The sequence below is a fragment of the Balaenoptera physalus genome, assembly GCF_965194825.1.
Source record: "Balaenoptera physalus genome assembly, chromosome: 17".
In the NCBI taxonomy this organism is placed as follows: domain Eukaryota; kingdom Metazoa; phylum Chordata; class Mammalia; order Artiodactyla; family Balaenopteridae; genus Balaenoptera; species Balaenoptera physalus.
The window spans coordinates 3,698,169-3,715,927 of record NC_138895.1 but is presented as its reverse complement, the minus strand read 5'-3'; the positions used below and the strand labels follow the sequence as shown (position 1 = coordinate 3,715,927).

At 44.4% G+C, this 17,759-nt stretch overlaps 1 protein-coding gene across 8 annotated transcripts in view; it reads right to left on the bottom strand.

The window, feature by feature from the left end:
* Positions 1-1,427: 1,427 nt before the first annotated feature.
* Positions 1,428-17,759, bottom strand: part of RGS20 (regulator of G protein signaling 20) — an 80,302-nt gene continuing 63,970 nt past the window's right edge. For all 8 annotated transcript variants that reach the window (XM_082433039.1, XM_082433045.1, XM_082433040.1 and 5 more), the window contains 3 exons: positions 12,231-12,317; positions 6,841-7,075; positions 1,428-1,660 (listed from right to left, as the gene is read on the bottom strand). In XM_082433039.1, coding sequence (XP_082289165.1) covers positions 1,472-1,660; positions 6,841-7,075; positions 12,231-12,317 — 511 coding nt within the window. In that variant the 3' untranslated portion in view covers positions 1,428-1,471. The remainder of the gene's footprint in view (positions 1,661-6,840; positions 7,076-12,230; positions 12,318-17,759) is intronic.

Here is a 17,759-nt window from a genome sequence, read left to right as displayed (position 1 = left end):
GTCCTCTTTGTCTAAGGAAAAAAATGGGGCCCTAGAACATGGAGTCAGAATTAAGATATGCAAACTCTGATACAGAGGATGGATAAACAGCAAGGTCTTGGTGCACGGCACAGGGAACTCTATTCAGTATCCTGGGATAAACCGTAACGGAAAAGAACAGGAAAAAGAATCTCTATACGTATAACTGAATCACTTTGCTGTACAGCAGAAATTAACCCAACATCCTTGTAAATCAACTACTTCAATAAAATTAAAAAAAAAATAGAAGCACACGAGGCGTTGACGCCTTGAAAAGGGGGAAAGAGCACCTTCTCTGGGACTGGGCTGGGAAGGTGGGCATTGACCTCGACCCACGCGGATTTATAGGTCACGTGAGAAGGTGCAGGGTTAGCGGCACGATTTTCACAGTAAAGGGGGAGGTGAGGTGTTTTGCTGAGAATGAGGATGAGGGCTTAGGGTTGAAGAGCATGAGGAAGGAGTCATCAGGCTGAAGGGCCAGGGAGGGAGGTGGCCAAGAGGAGGGCCGTCCCATTAGGGCCTCGTGTAAATCACGTTCCAACCCACTACTCAGACTATTCCAGATTCTGGATGCCTTTCTTTCCCATTCATCCTAGTGACGGGTTTCTTCAGGACGGTTTAGGCCTACAAACCCATATTTTTACCTGTGAGCCATGAAGTTATCCTATTCACCTGTGATAAAAATAGTGGGATCTAAAAAGAAAATCCTAGTCTGGAAGCTAGAAGAGAATCTTCGGGTGTCCCCACTTACTTAATCTTATATTTCCCAAATAGTGACATGTGAAAAAAAGATTGAGATAAAACTCTTGTGCTTTATTTTTTTAGAGTGAAAATGCCCATATTTCTTTCAATAGTAAAAATGGAGATATGCTTATTTGAACGTTTTGTGATGAACACCACCTACGTGAAAATTCATTCTTCAGGTTGGCAGATTCTGGTAATAAAGGTAACTTTTCAACAAAAGCATCTTCTAAGCAGTACGTCTCTTATCAAACATTTGAGGCTGATCCACTTCAGAGCCCAGGGCTTTACATTAACCATGTAAGATACACACGCACATGATACACATCTACGTACATGTATCCTAAGATAAAGTAGAATACCAGTTTTACAGGTAGCGGTCACATCTTTATAAAATGGGAATTTGGGTCCTGTTCCCATGGGTGTACACGCTGCAGGCAGTGTGGTGTCTTCTTGTGTATCCTTTGTCACTGAGAACGTGCTACTGTCATTGTAAGTGTAAATATACTACCTTTCTACACAGCCGTACCCCATTTTCCCCAAAAGTATCACAAAAGGTGGCCGCAATGTACTTGGTGAACATACAGCCTTCTGCAGAATATAAAAATAACCCGAGCATGACCCAGCAGAAGACACTACTGCCTCTAAATCCCCTGTCCTACACGGAGTCCACGAGTTCTTTGTTTTATTAATAATAAATATTTTGAACATCCTAGGCTTCCACTGCTTTCTCAGATAAGGAGCGAAGCAGGTCTTTGTAGAGAGCAGAGTTCATGAACCGGGGGTACGAGTCCCTGTGCATCAAGGTGTAGATCTGCAGCTGGGCGTCGTCGAAGATGTGCGGGGATGGCTCGGCCATGCTTCTGTTGATGGTCTCCCTCACGCGGGAGTCCAGGCTGACCTGCCGGCGGGGACACATGGGGCTGTGTCAGACAAGGGCCTCTTCGGACATACACCCCAACTCCCATACCTTGTGTGGTGTTTTAAAAATCCCAGACCCAACAAGGTCATCCCCAAACCTAAGCTGTTGAGAGAGGAACTGAACACAGTGAACAGTGGTCCCAAACTTCAGAGGCATCGGAAGCCCCTGGAAGGCTCGTTAAAAAGTGTGGGGGGGTCCCCCCCAGAGCTCCTGACCCAGTGGATCTGGGGGCGGCTGACAGTTTGTATTTCTCATGAGTTCTCTCGGAGATGCCGGTGGGGATCGCACTGCTTTAGAAAACCACAACGCTGCTCTACTTCTTGAAAATGAGGGGACTTTTATATATATATAAATTTCAAAAATGTGGGAAGGGCTTCCCTGGTGGCGCAGTGGTTAAGAATCTGCCTGCCAATGCAGGGGACATGGGTTCGAGCCCTGGTCCGGGAAGGTCCCACATGCCGCGGAGCAACTAAGCCCGTGCACCACAACTGCTGAGCCTGCGCTCTAGAGCCCATGAGCCACAGCTACTGAGCCCGCGTGCCACAACTACTGAAGCCTGCACGCCTAGAGCCCGTGCTCCACAAGAAGAGAAGCCACCAAAATGAGAAGCCAGCGCACCGCAATGAAGAGTAGCCCCTGCTTGCCACAACTAGAGAAAGCCCACGTGCAGCAACGAAGACCCAACACAGCCAAAAATAAAATTAATTAATTAAAAAAAAAAAAGTGGGAACTTTCTTCTACAACTTTTACACACACACATTCTATATAAAGTTTTAAAACATGCAAAGTAATATTATATAATATTCAATATTATGTTCATAAATATTTATAGTAAGCATGACAAACTCCAAATTCAGGATAGTAACTACTATCCTGGGAGAAGAAGGGGAATGTGGGAGAGGTGCTTCAATTTTATCTGTAATTTCGTTTTGTTGTATAACTAGACTATCTTACCAAATTAAATGCAAAATTTTGTCTTGAAAAAAAATAATAAAATAAACTAAAATAAAATGAGGGGACTATGGCCGCAAGGAAGAAAGGTAGCGCACATTGACTTACCCCTGGCTAACTGCCTAAGAACACTAGGGCTAAAACCTGGAGCTCCAGGCTGGGGTCAGGCAGAAGTGACCCGAAGCACCGTGGAAGGGTCGATAGCACGGGCTTGGGCGTAACTCTCGGCTCTGTCTCTGTTTAGCTGCGGGACCTCAGGCAGAGTGAACTGTGCCCTGAAGAACTGCTCCATAAGGACCTCTCCGGTGGTCCAGTGGTTAAGACTCCGAGCTCCCAGTGCAGGGGCCGTGGGTTCGAGCCTTGGTCGGGGAACTAAGATCCCACATGCCGCGTGGTGCAGCAAAAATCCCCGAAAAACCTGCTCCATAAAGCAGGGGTGACGAGGGTGGTAGCTGGTCAGGGCTTAATGAGAATGAATTCAAACTGTGGGGGGTCCACGACGTCCCGGGAGCTGCTGGCTCCTCGCACTCCGACGTCAGCTCGTCCTGGACGAAGCGCATCCCGGACCAGAGCAGCGCGCGGGAGCCAGACAGCCGAGAACGGACACCACCACCAAGAAGGACTCCCACGGCTTCCCTGCCGCGTGCGGAGCCTCGGCTGCACCGTCTCTGCACCAGGGGGGGCAGGAGAGATACGCGCCGCGTGTGCTGCTGTTTAATACAAAACCGGAAGTGTGCTTGTCCAAGTCACTGGGCACGGGCTTCAGTGATGTGTCTTTCCAGAGGCATCTCTCCACCTCCTCCTGGGAAGCCCCTGTGCCTGCCCACGTTACTCAAACCTAACCTCGGGACGGGGGCGCAGCATCTCCGGGATGCTCGGGAAGGGCTGGGACCCCTCATCCCCCAAGTCAGGGCCCTGCTCACCCTCATCCTCCCTCTGGCTCTGTAATCGGCACAGAGCCCTGCTGACGCCGCCTCTTACGCGGCTCGAATCCGGCCACCGCCCGCCTCCCCTCTGCCGTGACCCCCGTGGAGGTCAGCCACCCCCCTCGACGGGGTTTGTTCACCAGCCTGCTGACCGGCCTCGGGCCGGCAGTCCAGGGCCTCTCCGCACCACCCCCGGACCCACCACTCGGCTCCAGACCTCGTGCTGGTGTCGGTGGGCTCAGGATCAAGCGCAAAGCTGGCAAGTTCCAAGTATAAACTTAGGAGGCCCTTTATGACCTGCTCCCACTGGCTCCCCAGCTCCGCCTCACTGTTCCACTCAAGAATTCAAGGAACTTGGCGTTCGCCTGGAATTTAAAGGAGGAAGGAGCGAGAACTAGCCTGTCTTTGTTCTAGGAGGCTGTCTAGGGGAACTGTCTAGAATGGCCTGGCTACGTGTACCTCTGTCAGGTCTTGGCTTCCACATCGCTCCCCGGTCCTGGGAAGCCTCCCAGCCACCCTGAGCTGACCCCCACGGCTGCCCTCACCACCAGGCCATGCCCTCCTAGAAGCTTCCGGAGTGGGAGGGCCCAGGTCTTAGGAGCTCAGCTCCTGCCAGAGGGGGGACTCGACACTCACTGTGGGCTGAGAGGAGAGAGCCTCCTGCTTGCTCTTGTTAGACTAAGCCTGGGACTTCCCTGGCGGTCCAGTGGTTAAGACACCGCCTTCCAAAGCAGGGGGTGCGGGTTCGATCCCTGGTCGGGGAACTAAGATCCCACATGCCTCGCGGCCAAAAAACCAAAACATAAAACAGAAGCAGTATTGTAACAAATTCAATAAGGACTTTAAAAATGGTCCACATCAAAAAAAAGTCTTTAAAAAAAAAAAGAAAGAAAATTAGACTAAGCGTTACTGCAGAAAACATCAAAAAATATTCTAGGGGACTTCCCTGGTGGCGCAGTGGTTAAGAATCCGCCTGCCAACGCGGGGGACACGGGTTCAAGCCCTGGTCCGGGAAGATCCCACATGCCGCGGAGCAACTAAACCCGTGCGCCACAACTACTGAGCCTGCGCTCTAGAGCCCACGAGCCACAACTACTGAAGCCCGCGCACCACAACTACTGAGCCTGCGCTCTAGAGCCCAAGAGCCACAACTACTGAGCCCATGAGCCACAACTACTGAGCCCGTGAGCCACAACTACTGAAGCCCGCCCACCTAGAGCCCGTGCTCCGCAACAAGAGAAGCCACTGCAATGGAAAGCCTGCGCACCACAATGAAGAGTAACCTCTGCTCGCGGCAGCTAGAGAAAGCCCGCGTGCAACAACAAAGACCCAACACAGCCAAAAATAAATTAATTAAAAAAATACATTCTAGTTCACCAACAGTTAAGGCGCAAATGGAACTGTTTCATTCTCTACAACCTCCATCTGAAGACCGTCCCTCAGGTGCTGGTGGGGACAGGGTCTGCTCAGGACGGGAAATGGACACAGGGTTGCTGAGCGTGGTCACCGGGGTGAGCCTGCTCTGCCCGGCGTGGGCAGGACTTCACATCGGCCCCCTGTCACTCTTCCCAAATGTTCGGGCAAGTGGGGACCTCCCCTTCCTACACAGGAGGGAACCGAGGTGCAGAGAGGCTTGGAAACACACCCGAGGTCATGCAGCTATTAAATGAGAGAACTGGGGCTCAAACCCCAGTGCATCTGACCCCAAGGTCTACGCTCTTAAACTTTTCAAGGTTTTACATTTCAAGTAATAGATGCTTATATTTGGGAGGAAAGGGTCGTCTTTTTATATCATCTTTGCTTTACAAATTTGCTAAGTTTTTTGGTTGTATAACGCTTTGAAAGACAGTGATGAAAAACCTTGCCTTAAAAAATAAAAAGGAAAGTCATGACAAAATAAAAATATGTGGAAGCCATACATTAAAGGACAAAAATTCTCTTGCTTTTTGTTAACCCCAAATGGAAAGAACTTTCTGAACTTCATATCCGTACATCTGTCAATGGAATATCTCCAACTTACTGCAAACTTAAGGGAGTGAAATTGAGTCCCACTGTCTTTCTCCCAAGCATGGTCCCCACCCTGTCTGCCTAAACCAGACGTGCAGTCATTCCAGACTCAGATCAAAGCCATCCTCTCTGGCTTCTCTTCAGCTGGCCTGGTTGGACCATCGTCATGTCTGGGTTGGAATTCGTCCTCTAACTGGCCTCTGCCTCTGGTCTTCTTTTCCTAATCTATCATGTGGTCTTCAAAAATCCAAGTTTGATGATATTACCAGGCTAAAATCCAAGCTCTTCCCGGGATAAACCTCAGAAAGCCTCAGCCTGGTCCGCAAACCTCTCCACGCTCTCGGACCATCCTCTTCTCCTAAACGTTCCTCCCGCTGTTGGCCACAGGCCCCAGTTGTTTGGTAAGCGCTCCACACTTCAGCCACTAACCTTCTGACGCGTTCACTGTTCCGGTGACCCCATGCTCCGATCCTTGGCCCATCTAGTCCTGTCCCCTGGGATGCCTTCATCCCGCTGCGTTTCTGGTAATTTCCTCCTCATTATCCTTGGCCCATCCATGGCCTCTCCAGGTACCTCTTCCTCATCCCCCCCGCCCCCCAGGGATGGCTCGTCCCCCAGCCCGTCACGACCCCGAGACGTCGCACCCGGGGCCCCATGTCTGCTGCCCCCTTGTCTGTGAGCTCCCTGACAGGAGAGGCCCTGTTTTATGAGCTTTACATTGTGAGCGGCACATGTGGGATTCTACCATCAGAGCTACAAGGCACTTGGGTTTGAGGCCAACCTGACCTCCTAGATTTTAGATTTGGAAGAATGCAACCTGAGAGATGGAAACTTGATGATTTCACTCATCCGGTCATCTCTCTGACGTAACAGAGGGACACTCTGGGGCGAACCTCTGCCACACCAGCATCATACTAGTGATGCTCTTTCCATCTGAAATCAGGGCACCTGTAAACGAGGTTTTGCTCAGATTAAAAGGATAATTTTATTTAAAGGAATGCTTATAGGGTGTCATTTTAAAACAGTGTTTACAGCAAAATGCATAGACGCCTCCTTCTAGAGAATCAGATGAAAGTTATAGATACTTTTCCCAGGAAAACGCACACAATCTTTGACTGATTTCGGGGGGCACTTGGCGCCCATTGGTGGGACCACCCCCCAAGGCGTTTGCACACTATGAATGGTGGAGCAGCCCTGACCGGGCCGGGTGGCCAGACACTGAAGGGGTTCCTTTCACCCACGGCCTCCTGGGGGACGTTTCTGGTGGGTACGTACCTCTTTCGGAGAAAGAATAGAAACGTAGTCTTCGTATATTATTCTTGCTTTCTCTTCAATCACGGCTTTATTAGCTTCTTTCTTCAGTTCCTCACACGCCATCCAGAAGAGCATGTTCTCCTCGCTGAACTCCGTTCGGAGAAACTCCCGGAAAGCGTTGCGTCCCGCGGGCGTGAGCATGAGCTTGTCGAAGGACTGCGCCCAGGCGCTGGCCTCCTCCAGGGCGGGGGCCGGGCTGGGTGGGGGCGGGAGAAAGGGGCGAAGGGAGCAGAGCTATTGGTGGCTGGTGTGAATTTCATCCCGAGCAACGTGTCCTTTTCGCTCTGAGAATGAAAATGTGCCCTTAGGCCCTTTTAGGCAGAGAAAGAGCTGCTCTCATTTCCTTGCGCCTTCGGCAGAAACACGTGTGGCACTTTCCAACTGTCTAGCTGGACGGCACCACTGCTGGCAAAGGGCCTGCAAACCAAACTGCTGGAATAACTGCTAAGAACAAGCCTGTACACCTAGGCACATCCTGGCAAAGGTTTTAAATTATAAAAGTAAAACAAAAAATTCTTACAACCATCTGAACACAAACTCCCCAGGCGGCTGTGATAGACCCAAGTCAGGCCTGACCACCTGGCTTCCAGAACAGTCATGGGGCAGTGTCTGGCCAGGGTTCGAAAAGATTCAAAAGAGAATGTTAAAGAGGAAAAGAAAAGAAGATACGTTATGTCCAGTAACTGCAAGTGATGAACAGCGATGACGAAATGAGCTCTTACGGATTCACCTTTCACCTGGAGACCTAGGCCATCGGCAGCACTGCACTCACCTGGGTGCCAGGTGCGCACACTGCCCTCTGGACGCCCCCCTCCATCCCCGACGGAACTGCTATTCTTGATTTGGGGGCTTACCCTGTTTTAGTTTATTTTTACTTACATTTTCATTATATCGAGGTCAGAAAACACAATCTGTTCAACAATGATCCTTATTAATTTCTTTTCCCTTACCCTGTTTTTCCCATAGTTTTTATGTATGGATGTATCCCTGAAGAATATATTCTTTCGTTTTTCTTTTTTAAAGACTCTGCTTTTATTTTTATTTTATTATTTATTTATTGGCCGTGCCGCGAGGCTTGTGTGATCTTAGTTCCCTTACCAGGGGTTGAACCCGTGCCCCCTGCAATGGAAGCGCAGAGTCCTAACCACTGGACCGCCAGGGAATTTCCCTTCCTGGACAATTCTGATAGTTGAATTCAGCCTACTCATTTTTGTGATTCCATCTTTAATTGGTTTAAACATTTCAGAGACCATTATTTTATATTTGATTGCAGATAATTCTAACATCTGAAGTCTTTTGGCCTCTAAATCCAAGTGTTGTTTCTACTGACTCTCATTTGTGGTAGGTTGTGTCCTTCTAGTTTTGTAATTTTTGTTTATTTATTTTTTATTTTATTTTTTTTTTTACTTTATTTATTTATGGCTGTGTTGGGTCTTCGTTTCTGTGCGAGGGCTTTCTCCAGTTGCAGCAAGCGGGGGCCACTCTTCATCGCAGTGCGCGGGCCTCTCACTATCGCGGCCTCTCTTGTTGCGGGGCACAGGCTCTAGAGTGCAGGCTCAGTAGTTGTGACTCACGGGCCTAGTTGCTCTGCGGCATGTGGGATCTTCCCAGACCAGGGCTCGAACCCGTGTCCCCTGCATTGGCAGGCAGATTCTCAACCACTGCGCCACCAGGGAAGCCCTAGTTTTGTAATTTTTGGTTGGTCTTAATCTTTGGGAAACTGAGAGTCACATTTGATGGCATTCCCTTTCCTCCAGAGAGGATGTGTGTGTGCTTCCTACTGACTGGGGGCCACTTCTGCTGCTTTCGTGGACCAGGGCTGAATCCTGGAATCCTGGCTTTCAGCTCCTTGCCCTACCGCCTGTGCACTGGCTCTGAGAGAAAACGCTTCTGTCCTGTGCTTAGCAGTCACTGCTCAGGGCTTTACTGACTTTTTATTTGGTTTTGCTTTTCAGGTGTTTTGTCCTTTTCCTTACTTTCTGTGAGCCCAGTGTTGCAAAAACTTTTAGACTTATGCAAAATCTGTTCTTCTGTCTTGGGAAGGCCCCCGGATGATCTAAGCTGCCACACTGCCAAAGGCTCTCCATTTAGTTTTGGGGGGTAAACAGTGTATCGCAAAGAATTTGATATGTAGCAAACTTGTCCTAATTATACGATGATGATAGAAAAAACTCTCCCATATGCAAAGTTTACAATGTAAATTCTATGTCCTTTTCCTATCTTTAAGATGGATTATAAGTGACCCAGCAGAGAAACATCAGTGAAAACCTGAAGACCAGAGAGTTCCCTGGTGTTCCAGTGGTTAGGATTCCGGGCTTTCATTGCCATGGCCCAGGTTCAATCCCTGGGTGGGGAACTGAGATCCCATAAGCTGCGCCACACGGCCAAAAAAAATAAAAAAGCTGAAGACCAGACAAAATGGGTCATAGAAAGCGAGTAGTCAGCTGAGCCAGCAGTGAGACACAGACAGATAAACAATCATTTCAAGTTTAGTTTCAAAGTTAGATTCAGTGTGTATAGATGAATCCTATGTAAGTACAACTGTGTGGAAATGCACAGACAGTTCCGTTGAGGATACATAAAAAAACTGTTGATGGTTTATATTTGGAGATTGGGACAAGGTCTGGAGTAAGAGGACAATTGAGCTTTTATTGTAAAACTTTTGTATTGTCTGATTTCTGTTTTTTATAACAGGTGTTTAAGCTTTTCATCATAAAAAGAGTATTCTGTATGAAAACATAAATCTCTATCATAACCAGCAAAATTAGTTTTGAAAGAAATATATATATACATGTTTTTTGGCTATGCGGCTTGCGGGATCTCAGTTACCCCACCAGGGATTGAACCCGGGCCACAGCAGTGAAAGCCCAGAATCCTAACCACTAGCCCACCAGGGAACTCCCTGAAAGAAATATTTTAAAAGATGCTTAAAAGATAATTTAAAAATAGTAACTTAAAGCAATCTACATAAAAATACTGGATTCTTTTTAGATAGGTTAATTAAATTGGCAAGGCTTAGTAAAGAATGCTAAATTAAAAAAAAAAAGAATGCTGTTATGTTCCTTAAATATGGGGATTCAAAATATATCTTCTTACTCCTTTTAATTTAAGAAATACATATAAAAGAATGACTGAAAAACTTAAGGGTAATCAGTAGTACCCTTTAAAAAAAGAGAGAGAGAGAGAGAGAGAGAGAGAGAGAGAGAGAGGGAGGGAGAAAACGTATCTTTTCCATAGTACCAAAGAACCCAGGAGCAAAGAAAGCACAGTTCATACAGTAAAAAAAAAAAAAAAAAAAAAGGAAATAATTAGGGGGTATTGTAAGTAGACAATCAACAAACATTCTAGAAGATTAAACATATCTGTAATCATCAGGACAACTGACCCAATGTAATTGGATTTTAATTCCCAATTGAGTGACAGAGACTCAAACTGGGCGAAAATCCAACATAATGCTATTTTCGGGAAGCATACAAAATACTACCAAAAATTATAAACAAATAGACAGGCAAAGACACATGAGGGAAATGCAAATGAATAAAATTAATATCTAAATAGAAATGGAAGCAAAAGGCATCAAATTGGATAAAGAGTCATTTTATATTATTGGCTATGACTGAGAACAACTAATGGCCGATATACATGGAATCCTTCCCTCTTGCCTGGCTCTGTTCTCAGTGCATTACTGGTTACTCAGTGCTCACGACAACCCTTCTTTGGCTGAGTCACAATACACTGTTATTATCCCCATTTTACACGCAGGGAAACTGAGGCAGAATGTGGCTGCTAAGTGCCCAAGGTCATACAGGCAGGATGGACAGAGCCAGGACCAGACGAGGGCTTTCTGGTTCCAGACAGGACTCAAAGCCTCAAGCCTTGGTGCAGAACACAGTATACTGAAATACATAAGATAAAAACGGGAGTTCCTTGGTGGTGCAGCGGTTAAGAATCTGCCTGCTAATGTAGGGGACATGGGTTCGAGCCCTGGTCCGGGAAGATCCCACATGCCACGGAGCAACTAAGCCCGTGCGCCACAACTACTGAGCCTGCGCTCTAGAGCCCACGTGCCACAACTACTGACGCCCACGTGCCACGACTACTGAAGCCCACGCGCCTAGAGCCGGTGCTCCTCAACATGAGAAGCCACCGCAATGAGAAGCCTGCGCACCGCAATGAAGCGCAGCCCCCGCTCGCTGCAACTAGAGAAAGCCCACACACAGTAACGAAGACCCAACGCAGCCATAAATAAATAAATTAATTAAAACAAAAAAAAGATAAAAGCTGTTTTTAACAGACTTATGAATTGTGGAAGATTTTAATATGCATCCTAGACTTTGAAATATCTGGGTAAAAATAAATAAAATAAAGAATGAAGAAAAATATTTTAAGTAAACTTTTAGGTTACTTGTTTTTTTCCCCCCTCAAAAATAAATAATTTACGACAAGACCTATTCGAACAATGCTTTTAGGATATTTGTCTATTGCCTGCAGTTATATTGGCATAACACAAAGAAAAGGAATAAGAATAGGTAAGTGGAAGTAAATCCATAGATAATACAGGAAGGAAAAAAGACAATTTTAAAATTTGGCATTATGGAAAGTAATTTGTTTTTCCAACTTTTTTTTCAAAATACTTAAAAAATAATACATTTACTAAAGTATAAATTTATAGCTAAGAAAAAAAATGGACCTTTAAAATTTTCCTGAAACCCTAACTTGTGTATTTCATTATGTTCTTTTATTTAAAAAAGTAAATCACATAAAAATAAAATGATGTCATATGTTTTGCCAAGAAGCATCAATTTCTATTTGTGATTAACAGGCATTAGATTAACAATGGAACTGATTTTTCTCCCTGTCACACAATGAATTACAAGGAATTCTGCAGGGACTTCCCTGGCAGTCCAGTGGTTAAGACTCCGAGCTCCCAATGCAGGGGGCCCGGGTTCAATCCCTGGTTGGGGAACTAAGATCTCGCATGCCTCACGGCGTGGCCACAAAATAAATAAATAAATAAATAACTTAAAAAAAAAAAAAAAGAATTCTGCAGAGTGAAAATGTGCTGCAACATTATGATTTGATATTATTAAATTGTAGTTAGAGAAACTGTGTGTTCTATTGAAACAAAAATGCAAAAAAAAAAAATCTGGTTGAGAATCTACGAGAGGATGGAGGTTCATTAAACTTATTTTGATCATCATTTCATGACGTATACAAGTCAGATCATTATGCTGTTCTCCTTAGGCTTACACGGTGCTGGATGTCAATTGTATCTCAATAAAACTGTAAGGAAAAAATAATAAGGTTGGCATTTCTGTCGATTTAGTGAGCTAAACACTGTGAGATTTTACCTTTCTTCACAGGTGGGAAGGTCCTCTGTTCTGAGTTCATAGGAAGTACTCCTGAGTCTCTGTTCTTCTTGGTTTCTAACAGTGAGACTGCAAGAAATAAGACAAACACATGTTAGTTGAGATCATTCTGTATCAAGGAAAGATTTTTTACAAATATTTCAGAGAACTCCAGGTTACCAAGTAGAATTAATTTCTTTTCTTGATAAAAGTGACACTTCTTTGTTTTCTTAAGAAAACCAAAAGTATGAAAATAAAGTATTAGCAAAATTAATTCTATGTATAATACTATGGTCTACACTCATTGAGAGAGTTTACATTTAGAATAATAATTCTTTTCATAAAACATGTCCATTAGAAAGTAGTAAAAAGGTCAGATTTTCAGGAATGTTTTCGGTTTTCATTTTGTTTCCTGAACCTTGAAAAAAAGGTATACATTCTCCAGACTTTGTTTCCCAGTGAAAATGGAGATTTTATGTATTTACAGGCACACGTATGAAAGTATGAAAGAAAGCCAGGAAAGTGTACAATCAAAATCTCTATTGTATCTTTCAAGAGAGTTTGTTTCCTTATACACATTTTGTACCTTCAATTGTAAATTTATTCCAGGTATTTCTGTTGTTATAGTAAATGGAATTTTCACTTCCATCTCATCTTCTAACTTTATTGTTTGTACGTTTGAAGGTAATTTCTTAATAGCTTTACTGAACCATCATTTTTACATCATAAAGTTGCCTCTTTAAAGTGTACAACTCAGTGGTTTTTAGCATAATCACAAGGGTGTATGACCCTCACTACTATCTAATTTCGCAACATTTTCATCACCCCGAAAAGAAGCCCAGACCTGTTGGCACCCACTGCTCATGACACACTACCTCTGACCTACACCAGCCCTCAACATACACTAATCTGCTTCCTGTCTCTAGAGATATGTCTCTTCTTTTTCATTGAATGAAAGATTCTTTAAATTCTACAGTGCTTTACAATTTTCAAAAGTTTCACACACATGATTTCATATAATCCTATAATAACCCTTTTCTCTGCCACCCCTCTATGGCCACTCCCCCTTCCCTCTCCCCAGGGGTAACCACTAGTTTGTTCTCTAAGACACGTCTATTCTGGATCACACCATATGTGGTCCTTGGTGGCTGGCTTCTTTCACTTGGCATACTGGTTTAAGGTTCATTCATGTTGTAGCATGTTTCACTACGTTATTCCTTTTTGTGCCTGAATAATATTCCATTGCCTGGATATATCACAATTTGTTATCCATTCATCGGCTGATGGACAGTTACGTTGTTTGCACGTCAGGGCTATTTGTAAATAATTCCACTATGAACAGTCACGTACAAGTCTTTGTGTGGCTGTTTTTATTTCTCCTGCGTAGATACCCTGGAGTGGAAATGCTGTCATGTCGTAACTCTATTTTTAACATTTTGAGGAAGGCCCAAACTGTTCTCCAAAGCAGCTGCACCATTTCACACGCCCACCAGCAATGTTGGAGGGACCCAATTCCTCCACACCCTTGACAACACTTACTGTTGTCTGTCTTTCTTATTCTAGCCATTTAGGTGTTTATGAAGTGGTATCACATTGTGCTTTTGGTTTGCATCTTGCTAATGACTCATGACATTTGAGCATCTTTACAAGTATTTATCAGCTAGTTGTACATCTTCTTTGGAGACATATCTATTCAGATCCTTCACCCATTTTTAAATTGGTTTGTCTTTTTATTTTTGAATTGTAAGAGTTCTTTACCTTCTGAAAGCTATTATTCTTTGTTAATTTGATTTCTCTCTTTTGTGTTTGTGTCAGCTTAGCAACAATTCCCCTGGCATTCTCAAGGGAATTCTCATATCATCAGCAAACAGGGAGCTTTTCCTCTTCTTTCCCAATTCTTAGGCCTCCAGTTGTTTTTTCTTGTCTGATCCCTAAAGCACAGTGTTGAATAGTAGGGAAGATCCTGGACAGCCTTGCCTTGTTCTTTTTTAAAAAAAATTATTAATTTATTTATTTTTGGCTGCGTTGGGTCTTCGTTGCTGTGTGTGGGCTTTCTCTAGTTGCAGCGAGCGGAGGCTACTCTTCGTTGCAGTGCGCAGGCTTCTCACTGCGGTGGCTTCTCTTGTTGCGGAGCATGGGCTCTAGGTGCGCGGGCTTCAGTAGTTGTGGCACGTGGGCTCTAGAGCGCAGGCTCAGTAGTTGTGGCGCACGGGCTTAGTTGCTCCACAGCATGTGGGATCTTCCTGCACCAGGGCTCGAACCCGTGTCCCCTGACTTGGCAGGTGGATTCTTAACCACTGCGCCACCAGGGAAGTCCCCCTTGCCTTGTTCTTGATTTTAGCAGGAATGCTTTTAGTTTCCCATTAATATCAAAATGGATTTTTACCATTGATTAGTTGAGTCTGCTTTATCTTACTATTGCCTCTGTACTGTCTTTTCTATTCTTTTATTATGCCTTTCCTTAACATTCTTTACACCATTTTATAGAAGTCTTTTATTCTGTTTTCAGGCACATCTGTTTATGAATTTTCAGTAATTGTGTGTTTGTGTGTAGCTCTATTTTTCTTTAAGTGCTGTCATTAGACATGCAGGAACTCCTTTTTCTTGTTGCTTTCATGACGCCAGGGCTAACAGTTTCAGTAAACGATGGTTTCTTAAAAAAAACAAAAACAAAAACGAATTTGAGAGGCATCTGGGTGGTACTCTCTCTGCAGGAGTATTAATACTGCCCGACGTCATAGACTTCTTTCGTAAGAGAAAACAGTACTACACAGTGGGTATGAAAAAGCAAAGAGGAAAAGGAAGGATGAATTTGACACAAGATTCTTAAAAGAACTGTAAGTTGTATTATGAATAAATAATGCAATATGTACTTAAGCTTTGGCATTTTTTCCATGTCTCATTTTTTTAAAAGTAGGAATATTTCTTAGGCGACAATGTGTTGTTCTTGAAAAACAGTAATATATTTTGTGTCAACTTTTTGAACCTGAATTTATTTTTATTGTTAAAGTAGAATAAGGAAATGTTGATAGAAGCCAAAATAGTTGCTCACCACTTTGAAGAACTATTCAATAAAAGAAGACCCCTGCTTAGGTCTCTTTTGGTAAAGTTTAGAGTTGTTATAAGGAGGAAAAATTTCTTCAGTTTTCTAGAAAGGAAAACAAAAAGTTTATTTTCAAGAGATCAAGACTCTGCCTGACTTCCTTTATAAAATGAAACGCCTGAAGGCCAGAAAGCAGGATTCTGAGAAAGTTAATACAAGGGCTTAGAAGACTAATTGCCATTTACCTTTCTTAAAAATGGACTCACTGTGTACTCTCAACATGGATAAATCTCAAAAGCATGTTGTGAAAAAAATCAAGGAAATCAAATATTGGAACAGTTGAAGTTTTCCACGCACTTTCCCCCCAACCTATTTCCCCCTTTCTTCTCCTGAGATAACCACCACACTTATTTTTTTGTTTTTTATCATTACCATTCAGTTACCCTACCCTCTCTAAAAATGTATAAATAAATAAATAAAAATATATAGATACGCACATATTTCCAAACTTTGTAAATATGCATTGCTTTACAAGTTGCTTTTTCTCCTTTTTCTCCTTTAAAAGCACATGCATTTAAAAGCCGGATGGTATCACATTATATAACTACACCACAAAGCATCTATCCAGATATTTGCAGTTTTTCTCAATCAGATTAATGCTGCTATGACCCCTCTCACAGGATGAATCATGATGCAATGAATGTTCATGTACAAGTCTTTGGATGAAATGTGTTTTATTTTTCCTGCTAGCACATTTTAATATTTTAATGTAACCAAATTTATGAATCTCTTCCTTTTACAGATTTTCCTCTTTCTTTTTAAAAGTTAATTCTTCCCAACACCAAGATCATAAAGATATTATCTTGTGTTTTCCTCTTGGATATTCACGTTTAGGCTTTTAAGCCATCTGGAGTTGATCTTGGGAGATTAATTTTTTACATGATGCAATACAGGAATATAAATCTATTTCTGTGGATTTGGATACCAGGTAGGGTGACCAACCTTCCCAGTTTGTCTGGGGCTCATGAGTTTTCTGGGACATAGGACTTTCAATGCTAAAACCAACCAGGCAACTGGGATGAGCTGGTTATCCTAATGCCAAGAATCTGGGTATTTATAGAATAGCTCATTCTTTCTTTTGCTAAAGCCACCTTTGCCATATGCTGATAAAGTTTTCAGTATTTTTTTTTTAATTTTTAAAAATTAAAAATTTTTTTTGGCTGCGTTGGGTCTTTGTTGCTGTGCGCAGGCTTTCTCTAGTTGTGGTGAGCGGGGGCTACTCTTTGTTGCGGTGTGCGGGCTTCTCTTGTTGTGGAGCACGGGCTCTAGGTGCGCAGGCTTCAGTAGTTGTGGCATGCGGGCTCAGTAGCTGTGGCTCACGGGCTCTAGAGCACAGGCTCAGTAGTTGTGGCACACGGGCTTAGTTGCTCCGTGGCCTGTGGGATCTTCCCGGACCAGGGCTCGAACCCGTGTCCCCTGCACTGGCAGGCAGATTCTTAACCACTGTGCCACCAGGGAAGCCCCAGTATTTCTTTTATTGCCTTCCCTTGATGTGGAAAAATTGATGTTCCATTTCTGACTAAGCATAAATACCATTAATTTTGAAAGAAAATGTTCTTATAGTTTTTTCCTAAGAAAGACTGAGGTATTTGATTTGTTGATTGTTAACATGAGGTTATTTGTTTACGGCTCTGGATTTGCACTTTCTAACACAAAATTAAATACCAAGTTTTACAGCTGTGTTTGCTTCTTTTGTATTCATCAGTGTTACTTGTTTCCCATGACTGCCCTCTGGGTTCACTTTTTACCCTTTTTACCCTTGAATACATCCTTAGTTCTTTAGGGAGGGTCTGAAGGCAGTTACCTCTCTTGGCCTTTGTGTGTCTGAAAATGACTTATTTTACCTACACTCCTGAGTTATAGTTTGACTAAGTTTTCTGTTCCTTCGCTCCCGTACTTTGAAGCCATTGCTCTCTTGTCTCTCGTAGACACACATACCACGTGCTGCCCAGGTGCTGGCCGTGATGAGGAGGTCCAGGTCGGATTTATATTTCATTCGCCCCGGTTGACGTTAGTAGGAAGAGGCTGCTCTGGGACCCGTCACCACCTGCCGCCCATACACCCTCAGCCCCAGACACTGCTCAGACCATGGTCCCCACCTCCTGTGCCACCCCAAGGCACCAGAGCCGGAAGGGGGGGTGGGGTAAACGCCAGGCGGCATCCCTCCTGCACAGGGACACCTTTGCACACCTCTCAGGCGTCATCTCGCTGAGCCTGATGAGCAGTGAAAGGGCGGAAAAGGGGCCTCAGTGCCGTCTCTTCACCCCTGGTAGGTCCCCTCCCCAACTAGTGGGGCTCCTGGACACCTCAGGGGTGCCAACGTGCCCTTTCCTCCCGTCTCCTGCCGGGTCCTCTAGACCTCTTGTCAGGGCTGAAGGCTCACTTTAAACTCTGGGCTGCTCAGCTCTGGTCAGCCACTCTCCCCCATA